The sequence below is a fragment of the Betta splendens genome, chromosome 9 (assembly GCF_900634795.4).
Source record: "Betta splendens chromosome 9, fBetSpl5.4, whole genome shotgun sequence".
In the NCBI taxonomy this organism is placed as follows: domain Eukaryota; kingdom Metazoa; phylum Chordata; class Actinopteri; order Anabantiformes; family Osphronemidae; genus Betta; species Betta splendens.
In genome coordinates, this window is record NC_040889.2 from 13,206,143 (window position 1) to 13,218,740 (window position 12,598).

The following is a 12,598-nucleotide window of genomic DNA, read 5'->3' on the forward strand; positions in this document are numbered from 1 at the left end:
TTGAACAAACTCCAGCCTCTTCCACATTCACAGCTTCTGGGTTATTTATTTTCTTGTGTTTCGGTTAAGCTTTGCTCTTTGTTCCATTGGCGATTCGCATTCCGATCGACTGGTGGCAGTAACTCGACGTGACATCATTTTTTGCAGGCCAATGAAAATAGAATAAAAAAGTGACGGAAGTGACCTCAGCACCGGAAATAGGATGTAAACAAAGGCCAAAACGACGTTGGTTTTCGCCTTTGAGTTCTGTGTCTGTGGTTCTTGTTAGAGTTGAAAACATTTCTTTATAAAAAGGTGTTATCTCCTAATAGAACTGTTGGTTAACTATAGCCGAAGTGAGTTAGCAGCTAGCACGCTAGCGTTGACAAAAATGGACGAAAACAAGGTAAGATGATGAACAAATGTTAATTAACGGTACCTTTTATTTAAGTTACGGATCGTTACACAGTTCATAGTGTTAACAGCTGTCGTTACAGTAACTAATGAGCTTCCAAGGTTACTAGCTAAGTAGGCGTTAGTTGGTGGACGAAGCTAATTGTAGCTAGATTAGCTGCTAATGTTCTGTAAATACCAGAGCTGGTAAGTCACGTCCTCTTGTTCGAGTACTAACCCTAACTATAATATTGCTGTAGCCTCTCTCAGCTGTGCGTACTCTGCAGATGCTGCAAATGTTCTACTGTGGGAATCTGTCCCTGCAGCTTCTGTTGCCCATCGCCTCTCTGCAGTTTTTGTTTATTAAGAAAACTTTATTAATACCAGAGGAAAATGTATTTGCACACTATCATTGCTGTCACAGTCGGAGGTACACACAAGATGATAGGGACATAAAAATAAAAACACATCTAATTACTAGCTGAAGTTTAATAAACATGTTATTGCCAGATGAAGATCAACCCTTACAGACAGAGGAGGAGTTGTACAGACTGATGAGACCGGTAGGAAGGATCTCCGGTGTCGTTCTGTGGAGCACCTACTTATCAGCCTCTGGCTGAAGGTGCTCCTCTGTCCATCCACACACTGTGTAGGGGGTGGAGGTGTTGTCTAGGATAGAGATGAGTTGGACCAGCATCGTCCTCTCAGCTACAGCATGTAGGGGGTCCAGCTCCACCCCCAGAACAAAACCACCCCTCCTGATCAGTTTGTCCAGTCTGTTACTGTGACTTTACTTTTAATGTGTTTTTTTACCTTTGAACAGTTTGGTTTGCATTATTGAGCAAATATCTAAAATAAGTTGCATATTTTTTTCTGAAATGTACACATATATTGCATATAAAATTACACTAAAATCTAAAGGTAAAACATTACCATTCAAGGTCAAACATTGTATTTTTTTCTATACATTTGAATAACTAAAGTCTGTGTCTTTAGGTTGTTGTTTTGTTATTTGAGTTCAATTTGTGCACTGTTGTCAGATGGTTGCAGGGAAAGTGAAGAAGCCGGGAAAACGCGGTCGAAAACCTGCCAAAATAGATCTGAAGGCCAAACTGGAGCGAAGCCGGCAGAGCGCCAGAGAGTGCAGAGCAAGGAAGAAGCTGAGGTACCAGTACTTGGAGGAACTGGTTTCCAGTAAGGAGAGGGCCATCTGCGCCCTGCGTGAGGAGCTTGAGATGGTAAAGCTACTTCAATTCCAATTTAAGCCTACATAAGAAAACAGATTTGAGAATAAAGGTTTAGACATGAAAAGATCATCAGCACCTAAAAATACACTCAGTGTAACAAGTAAATGTATGACATATATAAGAAGTTGCTCTCACTACTTCCATCAGGGAATGTACCGTACGTACTATAGTTATGTTACAGCATCACAGATGTTGTGTTAATTTTCCTCAGGAATTTGTTATGTTTAAGTTTTACAGGCGACACACTTGAATAGTTTGTTTCTCACCTTGGAACTGTTGCAGGTTTATATTCATCCAGTCTGTGCTGCTGATGTATCAGTTGTTGGTGAAGTTCTTTGGTGATTTAATGGAAATTATGGAAATTTAGTTTTTAATATTCAACCATCGCACCTTGTTGTAAACCTGTAACAAACTTGATGTTTCCACCTCTAGTACAAACAGTGGTGTTCTGCCATGGACCAAGGGAAGATTCCCTCTGAGATTAAAGCCCTGCTTACCGGAGATGAACAGAAGATGCCTCAAGGTGGAAGCAGCACCAAGACATCCAAGAGCAACAAAAACAGTAGCAACGGTCAGACTTAGTCTGAACGAGGCTAAACACTGATGGGAACTTGCATGTAGCTACTCCTTTATCTAAAATCATGTGGTTAAGGGGTGTGTCAAAAATACACATGAAGATGCCTTCATCTAAGTGTTTCCTGGTTTCGGATTCCTCCTCCTAGGTGTTGGACTTTGTTTATGTCATCTGATTTATAACTGCCTCTGTGTGAAGATTTTAAGCCACACAGTAGAGTTAAGAAGAAATCCTGAAACAGCTTGGTAAAATTTAAAATGCACCAAAATAGCCAGTAGAAATCATTGTGTCGCTGGTGTCATTTTAGATGTCCGTAGGTTTAGTTTGGTCCTTTATAAATCTGTAGTTCTTGCTGTCAGTATTTACAGTATGTATAGATGCCCTCAGCTTTGGGCTAGATTTGGCTGGTGTACTGTGATAGTTTAGTGTGATTGTTGCTCTAAATTTAATTTACGGTATACACAGTTCCACCAAAATGAGTAGAGACATAATTTAAGGCTGAAAAGTCAGACAGACTCTGGCTAAAAGCTAAGACCCATGTTGTTATGGGGACAAAAGAACAACAAAATGTTCAGAAGGTCAAATTAAACATGAGGTTTACAGCAATTCGAGCCTGTCAATGAAAGTGCCTTCATCATTTCAAGTGTTACTTGTGCCGGTTTTAAACTGAGCTCAATTTTTTTTATTTTACAGAAATATTTTAAAAACACAACCACGACAGATAATAACAAAATCAATCAAATCAGTGGGAGCTAAAAAACTTTAAAACACAAATGCACTCTGCTGTAAAGTCTAAGGACCAGGAGTCATAATGTGCAGTGATGGCACTCACTATGTTTGGCATATGTTTGATATGTGTGCTTGAATTGTTTGATAGTGTTCTGACTTGATAATGTTGAGCTAATATTTGTGAATAACATGGCAATGATACATAAACACTTACTTTATATTTATATCTGCTCTTTTCTCTGCAGCATCGTTTCTAATATTGATTTAATTTCTGACCCAGTTTAAAGCTTTTTTATGGAGGTGATGAAAAGCCTCGTTAAATAACTGTGCACTTTCTTTTATTTGCCAGAAGCACTTTGTTAGAAGTTTGTATGTTTGTAATAGAAGGGTGACGCTTTGCAGTGAAATGTGAATCTTTTTGTTTTTGAAGCTAAATAAACATATTTGAGTCTGCACATCTGTATTGATCTATTTTTAGGTGTAGGTGATCAGCACTTTATGTATATTTGGTTGGATTATTTTATATCTGGAATGAAATGTGCTGAAAAAGACCGACACACTGTGTCTGACCTGATGCCACTGGTTGATGCTGCATGTGTCACAACAATCATACCTCATTGTATTTGCTGGTATTAAAGCAGACGGTGAACCTCCAGGATTCAACACATGCCTGTGTGACAAAACCGTCACGAACGTACGAAGCTCAGACACGTTTCCGTAATAAAGCGTTGTCCGTTAAAGGCCGCCGCTCTTTCTGTCGGCTCACAGCGACGCCGCTGCGCCTTTAAGCAGCCCGAGTCCGATGACGACACCGTCTTATTTTTATCGCGGTGACCTCATCGTTTATGGCAGCGGCAGCACAGAGTCTCCGCTTCTCTCTCAAGTCCAACTTTAGCGCCTCGGCTTTCTGTTTTTAACGAGGCTAAACTGGTACAACAAGTCAAAGTCCGTCTTTGGACCGGGCCTGGACGGATCAGGTGCTGTTTGGACTTTGACGTCGAGTTTTCAAACGGTAAGTTGAGCGAAAATTCTGGTTCAAAGTGGAAAGAGGTGAAGTTAACGGGGCCTAAAGTTCAGGTTCAGCCCCAGTGTCTGTCGAGGATCGATCCAGTAACGCGTGGGACTCGAAGTAGAACCGAGTTTGGGCCGTCCCGCTGGTTCTGTGTAGGGCCGCGGTCACTCGGTCCGAGGCGGCGAAACAAAATGTCAGAGACCCGCGCGCCAGCGTTCCGAGCAGAAAATGTCGACCCGAACCCGTTCTGTCCTCTGCCACCGAACTCCAGAAACACGGTCAGAACGGCCGGTACTTTGATAACTGTTAAACCCTGGTTATATGACACAGTCCAAATCGACGGAACCTCCTAAAAGTGAAGAGAATCACAGCAAAGCCAGCAAATGAGTCTAAAAAGCCTGGGTTTAAATGAGAACGTAGACTTGAACCCAATAGAAGTAAACCTGGTACCACGTAGAACCGAGCCAAAACGTCTTTAAAACGTCTAAACATTATGATCGTTAGTTCTAAATGTCACATTTGATCCTGAGGCCCAACAGCTTTAAAAGACTCATCAGTGTCTTTAAAGCCTGTAGCCGCTCACAGGCGTCGTCATGATCAGGCTCCAGCTTCTTTATATTATTACTTATATAGTAATAAACCAATTCCTTCATTATGACTGTCATAAGCCAAAGTAGTGTCTACTACTTGTCTACTAAATGTCTACTAAGCATTTCTATCAACTCACAAATGTTGAACCTTTATTTCGATCCTCATCTGTTTGTGTTTGCTGTAATTAAGTACTTGTAACATATATGTGTATGTTTTTATACAGTAAAACCCTTAAACATTAAACATTAAGGGGTTTCTAATCTTAGTAAACTGTAATGTAGCATAAACTTAATAAAAGTTCATAACATCTCAAGTTTTTTTTAATACTGTTATTTAGAATTTTAATGAACAAGGAAATAATGATCAATATTGTCAAAGTGCAAATTATGGCTTGATCCATTTTCCGTGTTTAAACTGTTCCATTCATGTTTAATAGAACTCTAACAGCTGTTTTATTGTGTTCGGCAATTTTGGTTTCACTGAGGAAGTTCTGAGAACTGGGGGCGTTCTACACAGTGAGGGAATTCAAAGGTCAGTGGAACCATTAACATCTGTGTGTAAACACAAGCGTGATGCAGATCAGCTGGGCTGCTGGCACACACCTGACTCTGCTGGGAAGCTTCTTAGTCCGTCCACTGATCCAGCAGGAAGTGAGGATCTGACGGTCTGATGAGCTGCAGGCGCCGTTCACACCGCTAACGGTACCACTGGTATCACTGGTACCACTGGCTTGCTGTGGGTCTTTATGACTTATGACATTTATTGGTTCTGTAGGTCTGTAAAGGTTCAGGCTCGTCCAGAAGCTCTTAATAATGGAACAATGCGAATAAAGCTCCGAAGGTCCAGTGTAAAACGACAGTTAGAAGCCATCTTGCTGTTGGACCACAGAGACGCCCATAGACCCCATAGACCACAATACCAAATAGACCACAGAGACCAAAGCGACCACAGAGACCCCAATGACCACAGAGACCTCATAGACCAGAGACTTCATGGACCCCATAGACCACAGAGACCTCATATTCCCCTAGATCACAAAGACACAGTAGACTACAGAGACCCCATAGAACACATACCCCCAGGGACCTCAGAGACCTCAGCTTTGTCTACTTCCGCTGGTTACAGAGCACCTGATCGTCTTCGTATTAGGTTCTGAAGTAATAAGCTGCTGCCAACGTGTCTGTCGGTCTAACATGATCCAGTTCCTCAACTCTGTTCAGCTCCAAGTTTTGCTGTGGACTCTAGAGCTGAGAAGTGTTTTATCAGAACTGAACAAGTGTGTCATGCTGTGACGACAGCTTCAGTCTCAGTTGACAGGTAGATGTTGGTCAAACGGAGGCTGATGCATTGTGGGTAAAGGGTAGATGAAAGGCATAGCCTCCTTTATAGGGCCACTAGACTCACATACAAACCAGACCCTGGTCTCTGGTGGCAGGTGTCCGGAACCCTGGTCTTGTTTTAGCTGTGTTTTAAATGTTGGTGTGGTTTATGCTCTAACTTCAGCCTGTCTGAGGTCAGAGGTGAAAGTCTGATCGGCTCCAGCTCAGGGTTTAACCTTTGGTCACAGTCGGCAGGGGGGAAGCAGGCAGCTCACCACCGATCCGGCCCAGAGCTTTTCGTCTAACTTCAGTGAACCCATTTTGTTACTTCTGTCTTGTTTCTGGTTTGTTTCTTTTCTTTTTTAATTTTGGATCCATGTGCTGTGCAATGTCCTCCCTGGACTCACCGTTTAACCTACATTTAGTTTCTGTGTGTATCTTGGTGTTTTTATTGTCACCCTTTGAAAATTAAATTATAAGAGAAGTTCATAGAGTCCAGATCCAGGAACAATTGGTCACAAAGTCTCTAAAGGTCTCTAAAGCTGAACTTCACCTTCATATTTAATAATAGACAGGGAACCAAGGTATGAGTGAACGCCTACATGATCCTATACAAGAGGAACGTATATAGTGAAGCTGGAACTTGTTGACTGTTCCTGGTTCTGGCTCAGTTCAGATGCAGTAGTGGCCTTTCTGAGTCCGAGCTGTGATGGCGTGGTGCTGTTCTGCTAGAAGTTGACCTGCACCTGCTGTTTGGACCCCCCTCATGAGTTTTGAGTTTATTGACACCCCCCCACCCCTCGCAGTGTAGTGAGCTGCCACACATGGAGGCGCCCGGGAGCTGTCTGGCTCAAGGACACACCTGGTATGTGACCTTTATCTGAATCAGAACCAGCACCGGGCAGAACCCTGGTCCTGCTCAGCAGCCAGCTCGTCCACTGCAGTGGAGACAATTGTTTCTCCAAATGCTGCTGCTTCATATCCTCAACCGCAGCCAACATAGGGTCGGTTTGGGTTCTGAAGGAACAGAACCATCCTCAGTATGGACCCCTGCTGTGTCAGATGACCCTGGTGTTGTCATACAGTTTACATGTGTAGCCACTATCACACGTGTCAAGCTCACCCTGTGTTTTACTTTGTGTGCGACAGGCTGACCCATTTCAGAATGACGACTGGCACCGACATGCACAAGGATTTGGCTCAGTCTGGGAGACAAGCTGCTTCGCTGACCTGAAGTCCAGTCGTCCTGACAGCCGGACCCTGACCCGCTCCGAGTCAGGACTGCAGAGGTTTCTCCCCCCTCTCGTTCTCTCTCCCCCCGTTCTCTCTCTCTCTCTGTCTTCTGGTGTCTCTCACCCTGGGGTTTTGGGCTGCCAAGCGCCATCAGGATGACATCACACTGGGCCAACACAATGGAGCTCTTCATCTACTAAGGTCCCTCACCAGGCTGCGTCACTGCACTGGATCTCCGGCCCAGGACTCCCACCAGAAGGAGGGGGAGGAGGCCCTGAAGCAGGCAGGGAGGGGGGTGGGGGTGGGAGGGAGGGAGGTAGGGGAGCAGTAGAAGGCCCTGACATGACCGAGCGTCCAGGCTACAGGTCTGGGTCCGGAATGCTAAGGCCCGGAGCCGTGCAGCCCATAGGGGCCGAGGCTCTGGTGGCAATGCTGGAGGGCAAACTGGACCGGGTGGTGCTGATCGATAGCCGGCCCTTCGTGGACTACAACGCCTCACACATCCTGGAGGCGGTGAACGTCAACTGCTCCAAGCTGATGAAGAGGAGGCTGCAGCAGGACAAAGTCCAGATCACTGAGCTGCTGCAGCACTCGGCCAAGAAGAAGGTAAACACAGAACCCAGATCCAGGTCCGCACTGTAGGACAAAACTTTAGCAATACAAATGAGAAACGTTCACACGAACCGTCATTACTCGTCTATAAGCAGAGAGAAGGGTTTTCCCAGTCTCTGCCGACGATGAAGGTGACGTCAGAGCACGATCCTGTCGCTCAGTCACGTTATGTGACGTCTTTTAAGCTTCATTTGCAGGAATCCTGTCCCTTTTTAAACAAGCTCTGAGCTCTCTGTTGTTTAGCGAAGGAGCCGAACCACCAACCTCAGCTCCAACCCTCCTCCAGTCTCACTGATCATCCTAAGCCTTTCCTTTGTGTCAAAGGAAATGAAATGTGTGATCAATCCTAATTATGTGACTAATCTGAGGCGTCTTTGTTCCAGTTGGAGTTGCAGGATGATCAGGAGGTTGTCGTTTATGATCAGAGCTCTTCGGACCCGGCCGCTCTCAGTTCCGAGTCCTTCCTCAGCGTCCTGCTGGTCAAACTGGAGCGGACACTGCCCTCTGTCCACCTGCTCACAGGTGAGTCCAGCAGAGCAGGTTGGCTGGTTCCTGGCTGCTACAGTTCTAAACATTGGCCCACCTTTAACAAACCTGTTGTACTAAGCGAGACAGGTGAACTTCAGTGGTTGATTAGTGACACATGGTTGATCACAAAAGGTGACGCTTCTTCCAGCACGTCTGTATAAAACGCTGTAACCTCAGCTCCCTAAAGGAAAAGATGTAGAAACAGCTGGATCCTAACAGATAATATTTATTACTTTAATGCTCATTCGTGACTTCAGCTGGTTCCACATGTTTAACAGTTAGTCACTCATTCATGACTTTAGCGTTATGTAACCATGATGTAATCCTGGACTCAACTCCACCCTCTTCTGAGCTTCCCAAAGCCAAAACAGGACCAGAACCTGCTGTCAGTCATTCAGAAATGGAACCAAACTACTTTTACCTTAGTTTGAAACTAAACGTTCAGAAAATAGTTAAATGTTGTTCATTTATTACATGATGAGACAGTAAAACAAAGACAGAAGCTTTACGGCGTCTTGTGTTTTGAACATTTCGCAGTTCAGCATTGTTGCAACCATAGCAAAGACCACCATGCACAGGTTCTCCCTGGAGCAGCCTCTGGTGGCAGGCATCTGCTGACGATGTCTGAACCCAGCGAGCAGAATCAGACAGATGGTACTTATCACTGACGCTCAGCTATTCACCTGGTATGTGCTCCTTCAGAGCTGAAAGAGGCTGTGGAGGCTCGTTGCCTAGCAACAACTCAGGAGGATGTAGCATGGAGCCAGTGTTGAAACTGTAAATGCATCCATGTTATTTGAACAGCTGTGAAGGAACATTCACTCAGCCTGGTGCTGAACTAAAGCACAACCTGTGTCTGATGGTTGGTCTCTTACTGGTTTTGGACCCAGCTGGGCCCCAGTCTATGTGTCTGTTCAGCTGATGTTGACTGTGGTTCTGGTTAGGAGGTCCTGTCTCATCTCCATTGATGTGTTCACTGCTCAGATCCAAGTCTCAAGTCAAGTCTATGTCACTGGATGAAGGTTTGGGTTCCTGTTGTTCTTCCAGGTGGGTTCGCTGAGTTCTCTCACCTCTTCCCTGGTCTGTGTGAGGGGAAGGCTACTCTGGTTCCTTCCTGTATCTCTCAGCCCTGTTTGCCCGTCACCAACATCGGGCCAACCCGCATCCTGCCGCACCTGTACCTGGGCTGCCAGCGAGACGTCCTCAATAAGGTGCTTGTTATTAACAGTGTGTTAGTGATGGTTAAAGACATCAAGCTCGATGTTATGATGTTAAAATATATGAGATATATGGTTTAATTTAATCTCATTATCAACTCTGATCTGTCCCACAAACTGTCATTTGAAATGAGTGAAACTCATGTGGTTTGTTAAAGATGAGCAGACGAGTCTGTATCTGACACTGACGTGTCTCTGATCAGGATCTGATGCAGCAGAATGACATCGCCTACGTCCTCAACGCCAGCAACACCTGCCCCAAACCAGACTTCATCCCAGAGTCCCACTTCCTGAGAGTCCCTGTCAACGACTCGTTCTGTGAGAAGATTCTGCCCTGGTTGGACCGATCCGTGGAGTTCATAGGTCAGACACAGTGGAACGCTCCTTTAACGTTGGGACACTCCAGCTGTTGTTCTCACTCCAGTCTGAACTTGTCTGTGTTCCAGAAAAGGCCAAAGCCTCCAACGCTCGGGTCCTGGTTCACTGTTTGGCTGGAATCTCCAGATCAGCTACCATTGCCATTGCCTACATCATGAAAAGGATGGACATGTCGCTGGACGAGGCATACAGGTCCGCTCAGCTCATACCAGCACCAAAGAGAAGCGTTTAGGAACAGATGAAATGTGACAGAAGCTAAAACCAGGAGGGTCAGGAATAAGAAATAAAATGTTCAAGCCTCACGTTGATCAATAACAAGTTCTTCTTCTGTCAGGTTTGTGAAGGAGAAGCGTCCGACCATCTCCCCCAACTTTAACTTCCTGGGTCAGCTGCTGGACTTTGAGAAGAAGCTAAAAAGTCCTCATGGTCCAGAGACTAAACTTAGGTCCCTCCACCTCCAGGATCTGAGCAGCGAGGCCTCCATTGAGGTGGATGAACAGGATGCTCTGGGCCCGGAGGCGCCCAGGGGTCCAGGCCTGGCGCTGCTGGAGCCTCTCACCCTGCCCTGTGTTCTGGCTGATGCCCCTGACGAGCGCCTGCTGGCCCAGGCTCTGAGCGGCCTGCAGCTCCCCGACGGAACCGAGGACAGCGCCAGGCTCAAACGCTCCTTCTCCCTGGACATCAAGTCGTATGGTGAGGGAGGCACCTCCGCCCACCGAGCCTTCGTCCCTAATGGCGGACCCGACTCTGCCGACTTCTACAAGGCGCCCGGATTTAAAGAGCCGACCAGTAAACCCTGCCAGTTCTCTCCGGTGGAGGAGGTTTCGGAACAGTCCACTCCAGAGCAGAGCCCCGATAAGGAGGAGGCTGAGGTACCAGAGCGGGCGCCACCGCCGGCCACCAGCAGCTACTCCAAACCTCGACCCACGGCTCCCGCTTGCTCACATCAGCTATACCGCAGCGGCAGCATGGAGGAGAACACCACCAGCTTCCTGTTCGGCCTGTCCCGGAGCCAGCAGCACCTGCCCAGACCAGGACCCGGCGGGGCCCTGAAAGGCTGGCACTCAGACCTCCTGCTGGGACCCTCGCTGGCCGGTGGCTGGTACCTCTCCTCCGACGCCACCCGCTTCTACTCCACCTCCATCCTGAGCGGCGGTGCCGGCTTCGCCGCATACAGCTGCAGCCAGGGCCTGGAGGCGGTGCGGCGGCGCAGCCGGCAGAGGACGAGCGACCGCGGAGACTCGAGGAGGAGCTGGCACGAAGAGAGCAGCTTCGAGAAGCAGCTGAAACGTCGCAGCTGCCAGATGGAGTTTGGAGACGGGATGACGGACAGCAGGTCCAGGGAGGAGCTGGGGAAGGTGGGCAGCCAGTCCAGCTTCTCTGGCAGCATGGAGGTCATCGAGGTTTCCTGAGAGACGAAGTAAAAACCGCTTCTGGAGAGGAGCCTGCAACACAATGAGCAGCACTGTTAGGATCCAGGATCCAGGGAGCTGGTACCAGTGGAACCACCGGAGATACTGACTTTGAAGTGCAGTCGTTACCGCTGGTTCTGCTGTAAGGTTCTGATGAACAAATAGGCAAACAAGTCCAGATGAGTGTGTGTGTGTGTGCGTGTGTGTGTGTGTGTGTGTGTGTGTGTGTGTGTGTGTGTGTGTGTGTGTGTGTGTGTGTGTGTGTGTGTGTGTGTGTGTGTGTCCACGTACAACATTTACCGTGAACCAAAGAACCTCTGTTCCAATGTGCTGACCGATCCAGAGCCATCGGCACCATAAGGGTTCTGTGGTTCTGAGCTGCTTCATTTCAGCCTTATAGTGTGAAATAAAACAGGAGCAGCTGTCTGTCAGACCCACTCATTACAGAACTGACCCAGATTCAACTCGGTGTCACTGACCTGTGAGTGTTGCTGCTTCTGAACGTGATGAAATAAGGACAAGCAACGTTTGAATGTGTCGTCTGGTTTGTGTGTTTCTGTGGATACTAAGCTGGAGGTGGAAGGTCTGGGTCTGAGCAGGACCTCATCATCAGAACCTTCACTGTGTTTTTTAGGTTTATGAAGATGCAGCAGAAACACTTGACGGCCGAAGCAACAGGATGGACAGTGTGAGTAGAACAGGCTGGGACTCCGACGGCTCAGTACCCGAGTCCAACACTCACCATCACAGACTCACGATTATTCTACACCGCTGTGATTTGGATTTGATTCAAAGTGTGTAAAGCAGTAAAAGACAAACCATGACTGGTCTCTGTTCAGTATTTCTCTTTAATGCAGCAGAACATGTCGTTTGGTCTTCATCTCCCATTATGAATCTGGGGTGTTTCTGTGGTTCAGATTAGGTTTAAAACCTTTAATCCCACATGGAATGTGCTTTTATCGAATAACTTTTCCACTGTGATGAACCAGTTCCAGTTAGTAAGCTACACAATTACTCTCCACACACATAATCTTGATCTGTGTCGATCTTCAGCAGCTTATAGTTAATGGTACAAGTTCATTTTACAGCAATTTATTGTTATATCAAACATCAGTTTGTGAAGCTACCCGATAGTAAACACTTCAAGGGGGTCCAGATGTGGACCCAGAACGACATCAGGCACAAAAATGATACATAACCGGTTAAAAATTCTAAGTCAGAGTGAAGCTTCGTCTGCTGAGTGACGGGGGCGTTGGTTAAAATTAGCTTTATTGATTCCATAGTGAGGAAGTTTAACTGTTCATCATCACTTTATATCAGATGAGACACTTGTCTGTCTTGTCCAAGTTTGTTGTGTAACGGTGAATCATGTTT

General features: G+C 46.4%; 2 protein-coding genes across 3 annotated transcripts; both read left to right on the plus strand.

Moving 5' to 3' along the window:
* The first annotated feature begins 181 nt into the window (after positions 1 to 181).
* crebl2 (cAMP responsive element binding protein-like 2) lies at positions 182 to 3,377 on the plus strand. Its single transcript, XM_029163752.3, has 3 exons — positions 182 to 385; positions 1,413 to 1,610; positions 2,052 to 3,377. Exons 1-3 carry the CDS (start codon positions 371 to 373, stop codon positions 2,199 to 2,201), a joined length of 363 nt encoding a protein of 120 aa, XP_029019585.1. The 5' UTR covers positions 182 to 370; the 3' UTR covers positions 2,202 to 3,377.
* A 358-nt stretch (positions 3,378 to 3,735) lies between these two features.
* dusp16 (dual specificity phosphatase 16) lies at positions 3,736 to 12,058 on the plus strand. 2 transcript variants are annotated; one of them, XM_029163586.3, is made up of 7 exons: positions 3,736 to 3,934; positions 6,994 to 7,683; positions 8,073 to 8,211; positions 9,265 to 9,428; positions 9,638 to 9,797; positions 9,881 to 10,004; positions 10,147 to 12,058. In XM_029163586.3, the coding sequence occupies exons 2-7, from the start codon at positions 7,420 to 7,422 to the stop codon at positions 11,222 to 11,224; spliced, it is 1,929 nt and encodes a 642-aa protein (XP_029019419.1). In that variant the 5' UTR covers positions 3,736 to 3,934; positions 6,994 to 7,419; the 3' UTR covers positions 11,225 to 12,058. The 2 variants fall into 2 exon arrangements, with proteins under 2 accessions (XP_029019419.1, XP_055367413.1); XM_055511438.1 differs by lacking the exon at positions 3,736 to 3,934 and adding an exon at positions 4,858 to 5,056.
* Positions 12,059 to 12,598: the final 540 nt, after the last annotated feature.

Bases quoted from the DNA above. Each gene is read 5' to 3' on its own strand.
- crebl2 (XM_029163752.3), top strand. The intron at 1,611-2,051 runs GTAAAGCTACTT...TTCCACCTCTAG, and splicing joins TGCGTGAGGAGCTTGAGATG to TACAAACAGTGGTGTTCTGC.
- dusp16 (XM_029163586.3), top strand. From the start codon at position 7,420: ATGACCGAGCGTCCAGGCTACAGGTCTGGGTCCGGAATGCTAAGGCCC. The intron at 7,684-8,072 runs GTAAACACAGAA...TCTTTGTTCCAG, and splicing joins AGCACTCGGCCAAGAAGAAG to TTGGAGTTGCAGGATGATCA. The intron at 9,429-9,637 runs GTGCTTGTTATT...GTCTCTGATCAG, and splicing joins AGCGAGACGTCCTCAATAAG to GATCTGATGCAGCAGAATGA.